Source organism: Podarcis pityusensis (assembly GCF_964106645.2).
Source record: "Podarcis pityusensis genome assembly, chromosome: 10".
NCBI classification, from domain to species: Eukaryota; Metazoa; Chordata; class Lepidosauria; order Squamata; family Lacertidae; genus Podarcis; species Podarcis pityusensis.
Window position 1 is genome coordinate 12658035 of NC_138035.1, and position 20069 is coordinate 12678103.

The following is a 20069-nucleotide window of genomic DNA, read 5'->3' on the forward strand; positions in this document are numbered from 1 at the left end:
TAACCCGCCGACTCCCAGCTGCACTTCGAGTTGTACTGTATGTTGCCGCACACAACATTACCTGATTTGTTTCCCCATAGCCTACAATCTGCGCATGGGCTATCCTCTGCGCATGCTCAACGAATGTTAAATTTTCAGATCAGACGGAAGCTGGTTTGAGGGGGAAATGTAGCGTAGGCTCAGCATCATGGGTACAATGTGGTGTGTAAAAGGTAAATGTAAAGGAACCCCTGACCATTAGGTCCAGTCGTGGCCGACTCTGGGGTTGCGGCGCTCATCTCGCTTTATTGGCCGAAGGAGCCGGTGTACAGCTTCCGGGTCATGTGGCCAGCATGACTAAGCCGCTTCTGGCGAACCAGAGCAGCGCACGGAAACGCCGTTTACCTTCCCGCCGGAGCGGTACCTATTTATCTACTTGCACTTTGACGTTCTTTCGAGCTGCTAGGTGGGCAGGAGCTGGGACCGAGCAACGGGAGCTCACCCCGTCGCGGGGATTCGAACCGCTGACCTTCCGATTGGCAAGCCCAAGGCTCAGTAGTTTACACCACAGCGCCACTTGCGTACATGGATTCAAAAGTGCACTGTGCAGTGTGCACCTAGCCCAAGTCAGATCAGGATTACTGACTCTGCCTGGAAGTGGCTCCTCGGGGCTCCATGCCAGGGTATCTCCCAGCCCTTTGTGGAAACCCTTTGTTTTGGACCTGGGATTTTCTCCATGCAAACCAGATGCTCTGGCACGGAGTCAGGAATGATCTGCACTTACCTTTCCTCTGTGCTTTCGAGGCAAAGCATGTGCTTTAAAACTCCATATCCAAGTGCCCCCCCGAGCTTTCCCCACAAAATACCCCTTTAAAGCTGAATGGGAACAAACAGCAATCTGCAGGAAACCGGAATAGCTGTTTGCTCCGATTTAGCTTTAAAGAGTGCATTTTTTCAGCTCCAGAGCGGGACAGTAAAGGCACTCAGACGCTTTTAAAGTGTGGACCTGTGCCCGGAATATTATTATTATTATTATTATTATTATTATTATTATTATCATCATCAAGTCCATTTGACTGGGGTACCCCAGCCCAGGCTTCGTCAACCTCAGCCCTCCAGATGTTTTTTGGCCTACAACTCCCATGATCCCTAGCTAGCAGGACCAGTGGTCAGGGATGATGGGAATTGTAGTCTCAAAACATCTGGAGGGCCGAGGTTGAGGAAGCCTGCCCCAGCCACTGGGCGGCTTCCAACAAAATATAAAAAGACACAACAGAACACCACACATTGAAAACTTCCCTATACAGAGCTGCCTTCAGATGTCTTTGAAAAGTCAGATAGTTGTTTATTTCCTTGACATCTGATGGGAGGGTGTTCCACAGGGCGGGTGCCACTACCAAGAAGGCCCTCTGCCTGGTTCCCTGTAACCTCACTTCTCCCAGGAAGGGAACCACCAGAAGGGGTTTTCCAGAGGTGGTGCAGAACTAGCTGTTGGGCAGCAGGCACAGCTCAGGTAACCACAGTTGCTGCCACAGGCCGTAACTGCGTGGTAGAGCATATTTCTAAGTAGGGCTGGGAGAAAACCCTGGAGAGTTGCTTCCAGTCAGTGGAGGCAGTCCTGAGCTAGACGGACCAAAGGTCCGACTCGGAAAAAGGCAGCTTCCTAGATGTTATTGTTCCATCTCCCTTTCCGTCACTTCTCTGCTGCAAATCTTTCTTTCCCTTTTGCAATTTACGGCTGTGAGGTGAGTGGAGTGTCCAGCACCACCAAACATCTAGACCAGCACTTGCAGCAATGGTGATTTATTCCTCTTGCATTAAACAAACAAACAAACCAAAAAAACCCCGCCCTTAGAAACCGAAAGGTAAATAAACTTATTTACCTCTCTCCCTCCTCCCAAACCAACCTCACCCCAGAAGTACACATCCACCGGTTTCTACGGCAGCCTTACGACCTTGCAGGGATTGGCTGTTTTGGGAATGCAGCCCAAACGACGCTTGTGGCTGGAGATAATTTCTATTCCTTACCCCCATCATCCTTCGTTCTGGGAATCCTCACGCAAATTACATATTGGCAGCCAGTAAACCAGCCAGCCAAACCACAAGGAACCAATTGCAAAGGGTGTATGTGTGTGGGGAGTCATTACAGCCCCAAAGATAGGGAGGATACACAGCTGTGGGGGGCCAGTGGTTTTCCAGATGTTTCTGAATTACAACTCCCATCCCATCATTCCATGCTGGCTGGGGCGGGAATATTATTATTATTTATTAAATGTATTCATTGCGGGGTTTTTTGCCATGGCTGTTCAAAGCGACTTAACAATGTTTTAAGCAAAAAACAAAAATAAAACATGCATGCATTAAAATCGGGAAGCTTTTAATGTCTAATGTATCATGTGTTCCTTTATACTCTGTTGGAAGCTGCCTAGAGTGTTGGTCCATTCAGATGGGTGGGGGTACAAGTAATAAATAATGATAATAATCATTATCATTAAAATCAGCATTAAAAAAAATCTAAAATTCAATTCTTTTTTTAAAAAGAAATAAAAAAGAAACCTACATTAAAACTTCCCATGCAAAAGACCAGAGCTGGTTAAAAGCCAAAGACCCAGGTGTGCCAGCTTCTGCCGCACATTGCGGGTGCCCAGCAGTGTCTGTGAGATGTCATGCACGTTGCATGCATGATGTCACGTGACATGACACAGCCCATGCATATGACATCACAATGTGCAATGGGCCCCATTGGACCCTCCTGCGGCTATGATGAGCCCCGCCAGGCCTCAGCGCACTGTGTGACGTCGCACGTGTGACGCATTTTGTCGCCCAGCCAGGCACCCACAGTGGGAATTTTGTGGGTGCCTTGGCCCCCCGAACTCCCCAGAGATGGTGCCTATTCAAAGGCCTGATTAAAAAGGAATGAATCTGCAGTGTGGTGTTCCTCAATACAGAACAACAAACCCCTGTGTTGCAAACTTAACATAACAAACAACACAAGCAACATGGGTAACATGGGTTGTGCTGAAGAAGATTCCAGCGAAACAGTCAGATTATCCGGGATCACTGTCCTACGTTGTTATTCACTTACTACTTCGGCACCATGAACACCTGAAAAGTTTTACTGCTCAGCCCACAGGATAGCATCTATTACTTTGTTTCAACCATAGACTTATTATACTTTTATGGACTTTCAAAGATTGACAGACGTGTGTTCATTTGTTTTCAAATATATTAGAGAATTTACAAGTGTACACATTTTGTTTGTGTTGTACTAAATCATGTATATTATGCAATAAGAACTACAGTGCTATCTAGTATACTGGTCTTCATGTTGCTTGTGTTCTTTGATGTGGTGGTTCCTCAGCAGGAAATGAGCCAGTGTGGTGTAGTGGTTGAGAGCGGTAGTCTTGTAATCTGGGGAACCGGGTTCGCGTCTCCGCTCCTCCACATGCAGCTGCTGGGTGACCTTGGGCTAGTCGCACTTCTTTGAAGTCTCTCAGCCCCACTCACCTCACAGAGTGTTTGTTGTGGGGGAGGAAGGGAAAGGAGAATGTTAGCCGCTTTGAGACTCCTTTGGGTAGTGATAAAGCAGGATATCAAATCCAAACTCTTCTTCTTCTTCTGAGATGGAAAGGTTTCCTTGAAGGAAGAAAAGTTGAAGTCTAGGAAATGGGTGGCGCTGTGGTCTAAACCACTGAGCCTCTTGGGCTTGCAGATCAGAAGGTCGGCGGTTCGAATCCCCGCAACAGGGTGAGCTCCCGTTGCTCGGTCCCAGCTCCTGCCAACCTAGCAGTTCGAAAGTGCAAGTAGATAAATAGGTACTGCTCCGGCAGGAAGGTAAACGGCGTTTCCGTGCGCTGCTCTGGTTCGGCAGAAAGAGGCTTAGTCATGCTGGCCACATGACCCGGAAAAACTGTCTGCGGACAGTTGATGATGAGCGCCACAACCCCAGAGTCATCTGTGACTGGACTTAACTGTCAGGGGTCCTATACCTTTTTTTAAAAAAGATGTACTTAGGCAGGGTCACTCTGCCTGGTTTGCTTTCAGTCTGTAGGATTTGCCACGGTGTCTGCAGTTCAGGTGTAACATGTCTGTGTGGGTAGGAGCAGGGAGACGCCATCAATTTGAAAGTGTTGTACAAGCAGGAACAGAAATGTCACTACAGACATGAAATCCTCGTCAATATTAGGCTCTCTCGACAGACCCACAAAAGTAATGCTACATTTGCATTTCAGCATCCAGCAGAGGGAAAGAATTAGATCAATGCAGTAATGACTCAGTCATCACGGAGAGAGTCCTCAGATATTTGGGGAGGGAAGAGGAAGGGCAAATGGGTTTTCCTTCCTCTTCCCATGTTTGCAACAGTTGAAGCTGAGTCAACATATTTGCCCTCTTACTCCAGTGTGGTGGGTGAACCCTAAAGAGGAGGCCTTGGACTTCAACAGCAATATAAGCAGTTTCTATTTATGTGTGTGTACGTATACTAGCAGCCTCACGCCCAAGGTTGCTTGGGAAGTCTAAGAAGCCAAGCAAATCAGTGCAGTTTTGAAACTGGTGTGATTCCAAAAGGCTGAGTCCGTCACCTTGAGTGAGAACGGCATCCAAATTTAGCACTCGATCTCAGGAACCATCGGGCAAAATTGGCTCACATCTCGAGGCGCACAAATGCACGGGGAACAAACAACTTTCCGAAACACATAGCAGCTGAACAGCAGCTGAAATGCAACATGAATATAAAATACTAGGTAAGGTAAAATGAAAGCAGTATATAAACACTGGCCTGGTTCTCAGGTCGCAAGGAGTTGGGGGACTTGGTTACATATTATGGTCAAGTAGAGAGTTTAACTGTGATCCCATATTTGAACCCAGGTTAAGCCCAGACAGAGCCTCAGAGGGCCTCATTCAGCCCTCGGTCCTGAGCTTCTCTGCCCTTGTTATATATTCCGACTCCAACAGAAATGCAGACACAGTCAGAGGCTGCAGAGGCACCAGCCAGAAAGGCAGATCAGGTCCAGGGCTCTGGGGAAGCTGCTGGAGATCATAGGACCACCACAACTGATGCTGTTGGACGGGAACCCTGAAAAGAACTCACTGGACCCCAAGGCCTGTAGGGCCAGAGCCCAGGTGCTTCACAGTCCCCCTTCCCCTGAGGAACCAGGTGTCTGTTATGTGGGGTTTGGTTCTAAGGGTTTCGTGCTTATGCAAAGACATGTATACTCAAACCGCCTAATTGGAACTGCCCCTGTGCTAGTAGCATCCTTATTCTTCTGGAGCCGGTGCACTGAGCAGGCCTTGCCCAGTAAGCAAGGCAGAGGGCTGAAAAGTATGCTTGGGTTAATAACATCTGGAGCATTGCTCTGTCAGAATGCCTTATTTACCACTGGCGACTAATCAAGGTCATCTCAAAAAAGATACCTTTGACATGATCTGGTTTCCCCTTTTCTTTATTGAAGAAGAACAGAAGAAGAAAAAGAGTTTGGATTTGATATCCTGCTTTATTCGCTAAGGGACGCGGGTGGCGCTGTGAGTTAAACCACAGAGCCTAGGACTTGCCAATCAGAAGGTCGGCGGTTCGAATCCCCACGACGGGGTGAGCTCCCGTTGCTCAGTCCCTGCTCCTGCCAACCTAGCAGTTCGAAAGCATGTCAAAGTGCAAGTAGATAAATAGGTACCGCTCTGGCGGGAAGGTAAACGGCATTTCCGTGCATTGCTCTGCTTTGCCAGAAGCGGCTTAGTCATGCTGGCCACATGACCCGGAAGCTGTACGCCGGCTCCCTCGGCCAATAAAGCGAGATGAGCGCTGCAACCCCAGAGTCAGCCACGACTGGACCTAATGGTCAGGACTCCCTTTACCTTTATCACCACCCTAAGGAGTCTCAAAGCGGCTAACATTCTCCTTTCCGTTCCTCCCCCACAACAAACACTCTGTGAGGTGAGTGAGGCTGAGAGACTTCAGAGAAGTGTGACTAGCCCAAGGTCACCCAGCAGCTGCATGTGGAGGAGCGGGGATGCGAACCCGGTTCCCCAGATTACAAGTCCACCGCTCTTAACCACTACACCACGCTGGCTCCCAGGTATTTTAATGCCACCATCATCACAGAGGTGTCTGTGGAAGGGATACATTGATTGAAAACGTATTGTGTTGTAACTGTATTGTATTGTAACTTTGAATAAATGTTTTGTTTTTAATGCTTTTGCGCCCAGAAAATGTGTGCATTTAATGCTTGTGAGTTCAACCGTCCGGCCTTCAACCGTGCAAGGTTGAAATCTCACAAGTTAAGTGTGCACAAGATGCAATTATAATATAGCTTCTGGCCAGCCTTGCTGTGCCTTCCCTGTGGTGTCACTGGGTCGAGACACAGCAATGTTGTCCTTTTATTAAAATAAAAAGAACGGCCTAGATTGCATCGGGGGAGAGAGAAACAGCATAGAAGTGCAGCAAATAAATAAAAGATTGGCCCAGACATTTCCAGTCAACAAGCTTCTGACATTTTTTGTCCATTTTAATCAAATGTTCGTAAAGACTCTGTAACCTTCCAACAGGTTGACTTCACCCCCAAAGGCGCATTCTTCCATTGTCTCCCGGAGACAGATGGATGCCGGGATCGATGAAATGGTTTTTCTGAAAATAAATTTGAAAAGTTAAACTTTTTTTAAAAAAAGTCTTCCGACTTTTGAGTGGGAAGTGAGACTTCCAATACGCTGGGGAAGTGTGTAGGCAGAGTAGCATTTGATCAGATAAATTGATGGCGGGGGTTTCCCTCCAGAAGAACCCTTTGATCATCTTCCCATTTACAACTTAATTTTAATTGTTAGAAGCCCACAGGATTCCCACCATCAGAAAGAACGACATATGGGAGAAATGTGGTGCTGATTACAAGATCGGAAGAGAATTAATTAGTTCTTCCACCCCCACCTCTAACCCGCTGTATGCAGCACATTTGCAGGTGTGTGGGGGCTTCATAGGGGATCATCTGTTATGTACTGAGCTTGGATCCTAGAACAATAGGCAGGGAGGATCCTAAAAGGCAGCAACCTGGTTGGTCTGCAGGAGCCGCCTAGTCCAGCTCCAGGAGGGGAGTTGAATCAGCCAATCACACTGGACCCATTGTGTAAATAATGTATATACAGTGGTACCTCAGGTTAAAGACGCTTCAGGTTACAGGTGCTTCAGGTTACAGACTCCGCTAACCCAGAAGTAGTACCTCGGGTTAAGAACTTTGCTTCAGGATGAGAACAGAAATCGTGCGGTGGCAGTGGCAGTGGGAGGCCCCATTAGCCAAAGTGGTACTTCAGGTTAAGAACAGTTTCAGGTTAAGAATGGACCTCCAGAATGAATTAAGTTCTTAACCTGAGGTACCACTGTATAGCCAGAGGTTTTTGGGGAAAGCAGTCATGCACTGTTTACCATGAGCTGAAATAAAGAGCATGGAATCAACACTCAACTCCGAGTATATTTCATCATCATAGAATCACAGTATTGTAGGGTTGGAAGGGATACTGAGGGTCATCTGGTCCAACCCCCTGCAATGCAGGAATCTCAACTAAAGCATCCATGACAGATGGCCATCCAACCTCTGCTTAAAGACCTCCATGGAAGGAGAGTCCATCACCTCCCAAGGGAGTCCGTTCCACTATTGAACAGCTCTTGCTGGCAGAAAGTTCCTCCTGATACTTAGTTGGAACCTCCTTTCTTGTAACTTAGAATCATAGAATCATAGAGTTGGAAGAGACCACAAGGGCCATCGAGTCCAACCCCCTGCCAAGCAGGAAACACAATCAGAGCACTCCTGACATATGGTTGTCAAGCCTCTGCTTAAAGACCTCCAAAGAAGGAGACTCCACCACACTCCTTGGCAGCAAATTCCACTGTCGAACAGCTCTTACTGTCAGGAAGTTCTTCCTAATGTTTAGGAAGAATGAATCCCCTGGAAAAGAGGACCCTGAGAGGAGGTAGGGCAGCTGCCTACAAATATCTCAAGGGCTGTCACATGGAAGATGGAGTAAGCTTGTTTTCTGCTGCTCCAGATTGTAAGTTCACAGGTAGGTAAAGTCTTGCTTTTATTGCATGTGACTTTCCCCACCACCCGGCAACTGGTGACCAGAGACGTAACACTTCTGAAAGTGGAGGTAGAACATAGCCTAGTGCTGTGTCCAGGGCAGCTGTCTACCAGCTCCACCTGATACACAGGCTGAAACCCTCCCTGCCCGCGGACTGTCTCGCCAGTGTGGTGCATGCTCTGGTTATCTCCCGCTTGGACTACTACAATGTGCTCTACGTGGGGCTACCTTTGAAGGTGACCCGGAAACTACAACCAATCCAGAATGCGGCAGCCAGGCTGGTGGCTGGGAGTGGCCACCGGGACCATATAATACCAGTCCTAAAGGATCCCAGTGAGTTTCCAAGCAGAATTCAAAGTGTTGGTGCTAAAGCCCTAAACGGCCTCAGCCCAGTATACTTCAGCCCCATTATTTAGTCCAGACACTGAGGTCCAGCTCCGAGAGCCTTCTGGCATTTCCCTCCCTGCGAGAAGTGAAGCTACAGGGAACCAGGCAGAGGGCCTTCTCGGTAGTGGCACCCGCCCTGTGGAACGCCCTCCCTTCGGATGTCAAGGAGATAAAGAACTACACAACTGAAGGCAGCCCTGTACAGTGGTACCTCGGGTTTAGAACTTTATTTGTTCTGGAGGTCTGTTCTTAACCTGAAACTGTTCTTAACCTGAAGCACCACTTTAGCTAATGGGGCCTCCTGCTGCCGCTGTGCTGCCCTCGCACGATTTCTGTTCTCATCCTGAAGCAAAGTTCTTAACCCAAGGTACTATTTCTGGGTTAGCGGAGTCTGTAACCTGAAGCGTCTGTAACCTAAAGTGTATGTAACCCGAGGTACCACTGTATCGGGAAGTTTTAAATGTTTGATGTTTTATTATGTTTTTATATGTGTTGGGAGCTGCCCAGAGTGGCAGGGGCAAGCCAGCCAGATGGTCAGGATATAACAACAACAACAACAACAACAACAACAACAACAACAGTGTGAATTTGATCTGAGTTTTCCAACAAGTTCTAGCATTATATGAGAGCGTGGAGGAGAGTGTGGGGGACTTTTCTTTATCCATTTTTTTCCAATAAAGAGAGGAGAGGAGGCTGTGTTTTGCAGGTGGAAAGTGAAAAATACACACAACTGCCCAAGGTTCAAAAGTGTTGCTCTGGAGGAAGCGGGCAGATCCAGTTTATGGGGTACAAAGACGTAAGCAAGCAGCTTACTCACGGCAGGCTTAGCGGCGGAGATGAGCGATGTGGAGGATTTGCCCTTAACTGAGGAGAGATTTATTGACAGTTCTCAGCTAAAGTGCTTTTCAAAGGAAGGGAAGAGGAAATGAATCATTTCACAGAGAGGAAAACCTTCCATTTGGTATTTATTAAAGGAGGTGTAGGAGAGTAAAGAAAACCGCCATAACATCTCTGGATAAATATGTATGTGTGTGTGTGTATTCATTTTTTTAAAAACTTGATTTCATTTACAAAGAGCTTTCCATAACATATCTCAAAGCAATTCCGCAGTAAAAACACCAACACGAAAAACGATTAAAAACAATTCCATAGAAAAAAGAAAAAAGAACAATTCAAATCCAAGGTTGCAAATTTCTCTTTTTTCATTAAACCAGTCTTGTACATTTCAACCCTTTGCTTCTTTCCATTTTCTGGCTTTCAATATTCTTGCTGCCATTAGTAAGTAATCAGGTAAATGTTTATATAACAACCCTTTGTTGTCTCTGCTGAATAGAGCTAAGAATGCTATTTCAGGTGGGTTTTTTCCCTTTTTCCTTTCAGAGGTTTTCCCAGTGTTTATGTTACTTCTGAAAATATCTCATCCCAGAACTGGACAACTTTGGCGCAGAGTCGCCACATATGTGTGAAGGAACCGCGAACTGTGCCATTTTTGTATTATTTTCAGATAATTTTTTCTTGGTCTAGCTGAAGCGGATAGGCCAGCATCAGATGATAAGAGCTCTTTGAAAGTGAAACGGGCTGCCTCCGAAAGTGCTGGACTCTCCTTCATTCAAGGATTTTAGGCAAAGACTAGATGGGCACATATGACGGATGCTGTAGCGGAAGTTTTCCTGTACAGTGGTACCTTGGGTTAAGTACTTAATTCGTTCCAGAGGTCCGTTCTTAACCTGAAACTGTTCTTAACCTGAAGCACCACTTTAGCTAATGGGGTCTCCTGCTGCCGCTGCACTGCCGCTGCACAATTTCTGTTCTTATCCTGAAGCAAAGTTCTTAACCCGAGGTAATATTTCTGGGTTAGCACAGTCTGTAACCTGAAGCGTATGCAATCTGAGGTACCACTGTATTGGCAAGGATCAGCCTAGAGGATCTCCCACAACCCTGTGATCTTAACTGCAAGAGCAGGCAGTCTCATATGGTAGCCTAGCAGAGATAACACCTTGCCAACAAAGGTCCCTATAGTTAAACCATGGTTTTCCCAGTAGTGATGTATGGAAGTGAGAGCTGGACCATAAAGAAGGCTGATCGCCGAAGAATGGATGCTTTTGAATTATAGTGCTGGAGGAGACTCTTGAGAGTCCCATGGACTGCTAGAAGATCAGACCTCTCCATTCTGAAGGAAATCAGCCCTGAGTGCTCACTGGAAGGACAGATTGTGAAGCTGAGGCTCCAATACTTTGGCCACCTCATGAGAAGAGAAGACTCCCTGGAAAAGACCCTGATGTTGGGAAAGATTGAGGGCACAAGGAGAAGGGGACGACAGAGGACGAGATGGTTGGACAGTGTTCTTGAAGCTACCAACATGAATTTGACCAAACTGTGGGAGGCCATAGCTGTCAACGTTTCCCTTTTTTAAAGGGAAATTCCCTTATTCCGAATAGGATTCCTTGCAAGAAAAGGGAAAAGTTGACAGCTGTGGTGGGAGGCAGTGGAATACAGGAGTGCCTGGCATGCTCTGGTCCATGGGGTCACAAAGAGTCAGACACGACTAAACAACAACAACACAAGTCCCGAGGTGCTTCCAGGTAAGAATTCACCATGGGATCAATGTTCCTTGTGTATGCAGGTTTTCCTTTGCAGCATCCACACAATATTGCTGGCACCAAAGTGTCGGCCTATATTCCCACCGCCATTAAATTATGGATTTATGCTTTCCCGTTAAAAATACTTATTCCCAATGAGCTGCTTGTTATATCTTAGTGATCTGTTTGTCATATTAAGTCCCCATCTGGAAGCACTGTAAATCATGTTAAGCCCTAAAATCAGCAGCTTACACTGATCCCAGAAACAGATAGGCAACCAATGCAGATGTTGAAGGATCAGAGTAATATGTTTTTTATTCTTTGGGCTGCAGATAACAATCTGGCCACCATATTTTGGATCAACTGAAATACCCTGACCTTTTTTAAACAGTCCCATCTATGGAAGAGCAACGTGGAAACACAAAGCAATATTTCTGCACAGCATAAAGTACATTTTGTTTTTAATCAAAATAATAAAACTGACAACTAGTCAACCCTCCAAATTAGTTTTGGGTTTTCTGCTGCAGCTTTGCTTTGGGATGAAATATTGCAGTAAGCAAGACAAGGACGTGTGAAAAGATTGCGTGTTTGTGGAACAAAAAAAGGAGGGGAAAAAGGCATTCCTGAAATGTCATGCAAAATAATACAAGCCATTCATGAGAACAAGCCCTTGATCTCTGCTCAAAGGAAAAACCGTTCTTTCCCAGCCGGACACAACAAAAACTCTGCTTTCCTAAGCTAATCCTTGCACTCATGTGGTCGGGAGCAAGGGGTGATCTACGCATTTTGAAAAATCATGTGGCACAGCTCTTTAGGGACTGTACCACCTCCAAATATAGACAGTGGGTGGGAACTCTAGAGTGGAGGGGGACCCCCTGCACTTAATAGTATAAGCAGATGATTCACAAGAGATCTATGTACCTGCACTTCCTTAAAAGTTAAAAATAGCCAGTGGAGGGGGGCAATTGTTGAACGGGATTGGTGGTGGTGCGCTGGGGTTGGGGGCGAGATTAACCCTTCCTGCTGCATCATTTCCCTGATTCTCCTGATCATTTCCCCCCAGCCTAAGGGTGCAATCCTATCTTCATGTTCCACTAACGGAGAGGCTATAGGTATCGGTGGAAGTCCTGACATGTTAGTGGAACTTGATGCACACCTTTAAACCTCGCCTCTAAGTACAGTTCTTAATCTACATACATCAGAAACTAGCCTTCTCTCCCTATTGGGCAAAAGTAGCAGCAGGATCCATCAAGACAGCGGTTCTCAAACTTTCAAAAAGATTTATTGGTAAGAAATATATAATAATAATAATAATAATAATAATAATAATAATACAGTGGTACCTCGGGTTACATATGCTTCAGGTTACAGACTCCGCTAACCCAGAAATAGTATCGCGGGTTAAGAACTTTGCTTCAGGATGAGAACAGAAATTGTGCTCCGGCAGCATGGTGGCAGCAGGAGGCCCCATTAGCTAAAGTGGTGCTTTAGGTTAAGAACAGTTTCAGGTTAAGAACAGACCTCCAAAACGAATTAAGTACTTAACCTGAGGTACCACTGTATAATTTTTTTTATTATTTATACCCTGCCTAGAAATATTTTGTTCTTCTGCAGATCTTGGGGCTGGAGTCTCCAGGAAGGACCAGGGCAGACCTCAGTCTGAAACTCTGTCCCGCTACTGCTGGTTGCTGTAGACAATACAGTGGTACCTTGCGTTAAGATCTTAATTCGTTCCGGAGGTCTGTTCTTAACCTGAAACTGTTCTTAATCTGAGGTACCACTTTAGCTAATGGGGCCTCCTGCTGCTGCCGTGCCACCGCCGTGCGATTTCTGTTCTCATCCTGAAGCAAAGTTCTTAACCTGATGTACTACAGTGGTACCTTTGGTTACTGACGCTTCAAGTTACAGACGCTTCAGGTTACAGACTCCGCTAACCCAGAAATAGTACCTCGGGTTAAGAACTTTGTTTCAGGATGAGAACAGAAATCGTGCAGCAGCGGCATGGCAGCAACAGGAGGCCCTATTAGCTAAAGTGGTCTTCAGGTTAAGAACAGTTTCAAGTTAAGAACGGACCTCCGGAACGAATTAAGTACTTAACCCGAGGTACCACTGTATTTCTTGGTTAGCGGAGTCTGTAACCTGAAGCGTCTGTAACCTGAGGTACCACTGTACTGACCTAGATAGACCAATAGTCTATCTCAGTGTAAGGTTGCTTCCAGACCCTCCAAGTGCCCCTGTTTTCCAGGGACAGTTTTGGATTTACAGAAGCCGTCCTAGTTTCTGGTTTGATCCCTGACTGGCCTGCTTTTCCTCAGGATGTTCCTATCTTCAACCGAGAAATGTTGGAGGGTATGGAGTTATCTGACCTCCCGAGCCATCTGAATGCAGCCTGTATAGGGAAGTTTTTTGATGTTTAATGTTTTATTAGATTTTTATATATGTTGGACGCCATCCAGAGTCAGATGGGCAGGGAATAATAATAATAATAATAATAATAATAATAATAATAATAATAATAGACGTCCTTATTTTCATCAGAGAAATGTTGGAGGGTATGAGCTTCCTACATTCCTATATCTGCTAATCAGAGAGTAGGATCCAAACACATTTGGATGCAGGAATCTCACAGCTAATGCATTCCCAAGAGGTGACTGTCTTGCCTCTGCTAGAGTGTCACCTTTAGTTTGGCTCCAGGTGTGTAGCAAGCGGAGCCTTATCTTGCTCCTGCAACTATGGGAAACAGGCCAAAGGCCAAAGGCGTCATCATGTGGAATCCTGTGCCTTTCTCCCTCATCATTTCTTCCAGTGAGGTGGGGATTCTGTAAAGCATTCTGCAAAGGCCTGAGCGTCTTTCCATCGCTTATTAAGACCAGGCTTATGTGAGTTCTGCTTTGCCCTAAATAGCATCGACATTTTCTGATTATGCAGCTTTCTCTAGATACAGCTTTCAGTATAAGGCAGCTTTCTATGTTCCTAGGTTCCCTCTTCCTGTTTTATATCCTAAACCAAGGAGCATCCATATTTAGGATTTTGTTGTTTACTGAGACATTTTATTTACATGCCTACAAACATTAATCAGACACAGTCTTTAAGTACCTGTGCACATACTCATGTTTGGGGGGTGGTAATAAGGAAGGAAGGAAGGAAAGAAAGAAAGAAAGAGAGAGAAAGAGAGAGAGAAAGAAAGAAAGAAAGAAAGAGAGAGAGAGAGAGAGAGAGAGAGAAAGAAAGAAAGAAAGAAAGAAAGAAAGAAAGAAAGGGATAAGGTGAGGGAAAATTTCAGAATACAAAGCAAAATGAAACTGTATGTAATTTGTAGTCTACAGGAGTAGTTCTGTTAGTCTGTTGCAGTAAAAACCGGGATCTTAAAGATGAGGATTTTTCATCAATATTCACAGGGTAAGAACAGCTGCAGATCAAAGGAAATCTTGCCAGTCCAAAGTTTCAACATTTAAGTGTGCGAAATCATAGAGTGAGTGTTCCCTCGATTCGTTTTTATACCCTAGGAACCCCCAGGTTCCCAAATCTCAAGCAAAGCCCTGGGTGAAGGGGATATTTTTGGGGGCAGAGGGGCCACATTACCCTTGTGGAAAGCTGTCAGGGGCCGCATTCCAAAAGTGGCCAGGGCCAGTTCAGTTGCATACCCTTAACAGACACATATAATCGCACACACAATCTCTCTCTCACGCACCCACAGACTGTATGCCAGTAGTATGGTGTAATATTGGGCTGAGCCCAGGAGATGCTGGTAGGCTGGTCCAAATAGCCTGCGGGTCGCTGGTTCACTGCCCTGGTTTATAACTTCAAAGCTTGCTCAAGATCCAACACGAGTTCAGGAGGCATGGATACAACATGAGCTAAAGCTCCAAAATGCCCTGTTATGTGTTTATATTTGCCATTGAACTCGATTGGGAAAGTTGCAGAGTTAAGTGCTCAGTATGAGAATTTTTTTCCCCTGACTTTAATGACCAACTTAAGGTGAGGATGCCAGGATCAGACCGGGAATCCCTAAAGAAAAGGCTATCTGAAAGTATAAAGATAGAAGTAATCTACATTAGACACAACAACTTAGTAAGAGTAAAAATTTCGAGGTCTTAGAACAAAGGAAGGAAGTCAATATGTACATATGTATGTAATGACTAGATTAGAATGAAGATATGGTTTTTATTTGTAGATGTGTGGGTTTTTTTGTTTCTTTTCTTTTGTGTTTTTTTCTTGTTTGTATAGTTTTATTTTGGATTCAATGTTTGTAATTTTTGTTTTAATTTTGCATTGAAAATAAAAAATTATGAAAAAAAGAAAAGGCTTTCTGCTCTTCCCAATTCAGGACTACCTTACAGAGGTAATTTACTATGGGGGGAAAAGACAAAATCAAAACAGTCTGCCCCGATTCTCCTGGCTTCTTTGACGTCAGGGAGTTTTTGACATTGTGCTGTGGCATGCTGGTTTGCTAGCCATCCATGGAAAAAGAAGACTTGCGTGCGCACTGACCTTCACAATAGTTCCACTGAGCATTTGTGACATACGGACAAATTGCCACCGCAAGGCCTGCCGCCCTGTAAACACTCCCTGAAGAATTGAGCTTTGGGAAGTTACAAGCATCTCGTTGCCAAAGAAGAGCATGGAGGACGTTACTGGTAATCTGGAAAATAGGGAGGGTATACAAGTGGGCTCTTTCCTGCATTTGCAGGGGTTGGACTAGATGGCCACAGGGACCCTTCCAATGCTACAAGTCTATGATTCACCTCCTAACAAGAGTGCTCCTTTCCAGTGTGCCAGCTGCGCCTTCTTCCAGGACACAACAGGCCAGACCTTTTGCCACACTGGCAAAAAGGGGCTGGTGGGAGTTGTAGTTCAAAACATCTGTAAAGCACCAGCCTGGCAAAAAGGCTGCGATAAAAGGCTGTAAGGGGCTGTAGCTGTCCAGTTTACTCCCTGCACCCTTTCCTAAGTTTTCCACTTTATTTTTCCCGTTGACACTTAACATCCCACGCTTCAACCTTTGTTTGGGAATTGTAGCTCTGCGAGGGGTCTCCTAAGAACATTTGGCACGCTTAAACTACAGTTCCCAGGATTCTTTGCCGGTTCAAAGTGGTATAAGAGTGCTTTAAATGGTTGGTGTGGATGCGATTTTAGGCTGGTTTTTCTCTCTCTCCTTTTCTGGAGGAGAAAGAGGCCCACATTTTTTTCCCCATTTTTAAAGTTGTCCAGGTTGGTTGGTTGGTTGGTTGGTTATTTAATTTCTGTACCACTTAATATATTAACAATATCTGTAAGCAGCGTATAAAAAACCCGAAAGCAACGGCAGTTTAAACAAAACATTACAAAAACACACCATTACATATAAAAATGTTGCATTAATACAAAGTTACAGGTATATATATATATCTATATATATCTATATATATATATAGATATATAGATATATATACACACATCGTATTTTCCGCTCTATAAGACGCACCAGATCACAATAAAAAAAATCCTTCCAGTAGCACCTTTAAGACCAACTAAGTTAGTTCTTGGTATGAGCTTTCGTGTGCAAGCACACTTCTTCAGATAGTGTATCTGAAGAAGTGTATCTGAAGAAGTGTGCTTGCACACGAAAGCTCATACCAAGAACTAACTTAGTTGGTCTTAAAGGTGCTACTGGAAGGATTTTTTTTATTTTGACTATGGCAGACCAACACGGCTACCTATCTGTAACTGGAACCAGATCACAAGACGCACCTAGTTTTTGGAGGAGGAAAACAAGAAAAAAAATATTCTGAATCTCAGAAGCCAGAACAACAAGAGGGATCGCTATGCAGTGAAAGCAGCAATCCCTCTTGCTGTTCTGGCTTCTGGGATAGCTGCGCAGCCTGCATTCGCTCCATAAGACGCACACACATTTCCCCTTACTTTTTAGAAGGAAAAAAGTGAGTCTTATAGAGCAAAAAACACGGTGTGTGTGTGTGTGTGTATGTGTATATATATATATATATATATATATATATATATATATATATCTCAATATCAGTTCATTTTCCTCCTGAAACATCCTTTCTCTCAGCTTCCAAGTTTTCACCTAGGGTCCCCAAACCCTCTCAGCTAACCCACAGGAGTCCCACAATGAGAAGAACTCCTGGAAATGGCAGACATCACACTAGTCTCTCATTCTAGACTTTATTTTTTTATGGGCAGGGCCCAAGGTATACGGCAAGCTTCCTCAAATTCGGCCCTCCAGATGTTTTGAGACTCCAATTCCCATCATCCCTGACCACTGGTCCTGCTATCTAGGGATCATGGGAGTTGTAGGCCAAAAACATCTGGAGGGCTGAGTTTGAGGAAGCCTGGTATATGGTACTTCCTCGGGCTGCTCACAGCTGCTACCCATTCAGCTGCCCTTTTCTCACCCAGTTCTAGGTACAGCAGGTTTACGGAGTTTCCCAGGGGGTTAGGATGGGAAAAGTCCCCCCCACAGCTGTTTCTGCTACCTCTCCTCCTCCAACCATGTAAATACCTCCCTCTTGATTCTCAGTGACCCCATTTTGGCTGCAACTCTGCCAGCACTCGCAGTCTGCGTTTGCTATTAGAAGGAATTACGCATTTAAATTAAACGCTGCTCCACAGAGCAGCATCAAAAAGACAGGTCCCTGCCCCAAGGCACTTGCAATCCCGCAATCCCAAGAGGGAGGGCAGAGGGATGGAGGAAATTGAAGGGAGGGAGAGAACGCACATTGTATTCAGGACATAGAATTGTAGAGGTGGAAGGGGGACCCCAAGGACCATCTAGACTAACCCGCTGCAATGCAGGAATCACTGCTAATATTTGCAACTTATTTATTAAATTCATTAGCCATTTTGGGTTCAGGTGGGTGATCTATATACAATAAAAACGGTGATTCATCTTTAATTTACAAACGTCATTTCGTTGTGCTTTTTACATTTTGCAAGTTACTCTGGGAATGACATTGAAGAGCCGGGATTGCGGGTGTAACTCTGAAAATTATGGGAGAATTCTCAAGAAATCACCACTGGCTAAATTCCATCTCCTCCCCCCACAAACCCCAATTGCTGAAACAGGAGGGGGGAAAAACAACAAACAGATCTTGAGAGGCACAATTGCTAGATTGCAATGCTGGAAATCCCTCTCTCTGTACCCTTCAGGCAATCTTACACATCCCTACTTTGAAGTGTACCAAACCCAAGGGGGCTTACTTCCAAGACATTTTGATTAGAGCGAGGGGCTGCCGTTCCAATCGGGGCTCTCCACCCCAAACCCATTTGCTGCTTTCAAAAAGAAAATAAAGAGAGCATTAGGATGCACCATTTGTTATGAACACCAAGACAAATCAGTAAGGCTTGGCAGGTAAAGCCCTGGGATTTGGTGCAATTTTCCAAGGCGTGCCAAGCGACTTTGCTGCAGGCAGCCAGCTAGCTAAATGGGTAGCTGCACTTACGAAACACCTTTGCAACCCATTACAGCCTAATACACAAACACACACTCACACACACACACACACACAAAACACAGCTGACTGCACCGCGTACATAGGTACACACAGATAAAAATTTTGTAACACGCCCTTCTTCCTCCTCACCAGCCAATAACAGAGTAGGTGCCTGTTATTTTGGAACCTGCCTTGGGCAGAGAAGTTGAATTGTATGTACGTCCTGGAAACAGCAAAAGCAGGAAGGGCTGGAGACAGAGAGAGGGGTAAGAGGGTTGTGTTTGTGTGTGTATGGGGAGGGGGGACCGTGTACAAAGGGGGGAGGATATTTGGGGGCAGTGGACGGGGTCCCCACTGTATAATTATCCTGCCCCCCCAATGTTTTTTGAAAGGCCTAATGCTACATTAATGACTACTGGCTGTTAAAACCAAGGGGTGGTGGTAGTTATTCCAGAAGTATTAATTCAGAGTATTTTTTTTAAGAAGTGGCATTATGCTTCATCGTTTATGTAACGCATAAAACACTGACGTTGTAATTCATTCGTCTATCTGTAAATCCAGTTCCGGATCGCCTTATTGGTTTTATGGTATATATTCTGTTTGATCAGCATCCCTTTAGTTCATCGGATTTTGTAGGATAATTATCGGAGTTCTGTGCAGCGGTCCGAAATGCTTTACAGGGTGATGTAAATGGATCTCGCATACGATCAGTTTCAATTCTGCATGGCTGTCACATTTCTCGGCAAAAGGGAAGAGGGGAAAACCACACACGCACCATCCTTACCTCGTGTGACTTGTTCCTGGTACGTTTTCGCGTCATTTATAGTTTCCACAGCATTTAAATGTAACTGTTTGTTATTTACATCATCTTGACAGATCGCCACTTTATTCACCAACACGGCATGCTCCTCCCATAGACAAACGTACTTTACAGTCTTTTTAAAAATCCCAATAACCTGCTTCCCGGGTGATTTTTGGTGCCTTCAGGCCGTCGTTCATCCGCCGTGATTTATTTTGCCACCGTCTTTTATTACTAATGACAGGTCGGGATTCTTTTCATTTTGATAACCCACCGCTAAAAAAGCAAAACAAAAACCCCACAACCATCACCTGCCCAGTTCAAAGCAGCTGTATTTTTATTTTTATTTTTTAAAAAAACGCATTTTAGAAGTGCCAACTCGACCGTCTGTGCGTGTTTACTTGGAAGCAAGCCACCCCCTCCGCCCCGCCCCTGCGCTCAGCGGGTACTGGGAGGGCAGCGCGGAACCTGCTGCAGCATGCCTATCAATTACTGTAAAAAAATAAAAATATTTAATATACATATATATCAATCCCTCCTTGCTGCAAGCCCGGTTTGCAACGCACGCTTACTCGGATGCAAAACCCCCGTGCGTGCAATGGAGGCTTGCTTTGCTCCCAAGGAAGCGTGCAAACGATTGGCAGAGCTCCGCCGTTTTATATAACCGGGTCTTGTGCATCTACACGGCGCGCGGCAGCTGCAGCTGCGCGAGGGAGAAGCGAATCTTGCAGCAAGAATCCCGGGCTGCGGCTCCTCTCCAGCCCCGCCCACTCCTCCTCCTCGCCCCGCCCACCCCTGCTCTGCCTGCTCAGGCCGCCGAATCGAGCTGCCGAG

General features: G+C 45.4%; 1 protein-coding gene and 1 long non-coding RNA gene across 3 annotated transcripts in view; one reads left to right on the forward strand and one right to left on the reverse strand.

Moving 5' to 3' along the window:
• Positions 1-6442: 6442 nt before the first annotated feature.
• LOC308486533 lies at positions 6443-19975 on the reverse strand. The gene is made up of 2 exons (XR_013991134.1): positions 19221-19975; positions 6443-6598 (listed from the first exon to the last, which is right to left on the reverse strand). It is a non-coding gene; the product is annotated as an uncharacterized lncRNA (long non-coding RNA).
• The window catches only part of DNAI7 (dynein axonemal intermediate chain 7), an 89261-nt gene continuing 87762 nt past the window's right edge, over positions 18571-20069 (forward strand). The window contains exon 1 of one of the 2 annotated variants that reach the window (XM_081022816.1): positions 18571-18702. In XM_081022816.1, coding sequence (XP_080878942.1) covers positions 18651-18702 — 52 coding nt within the window. In that variant the 5' untranslated portion in view covers positions 18571-18650. Of the gene's footprint in view, positions 18703-19081; positions 19240-20069 lie in introns of those variants that run through there. The other variant, XM_081022818.1, reaches the window with a different exon arrangement.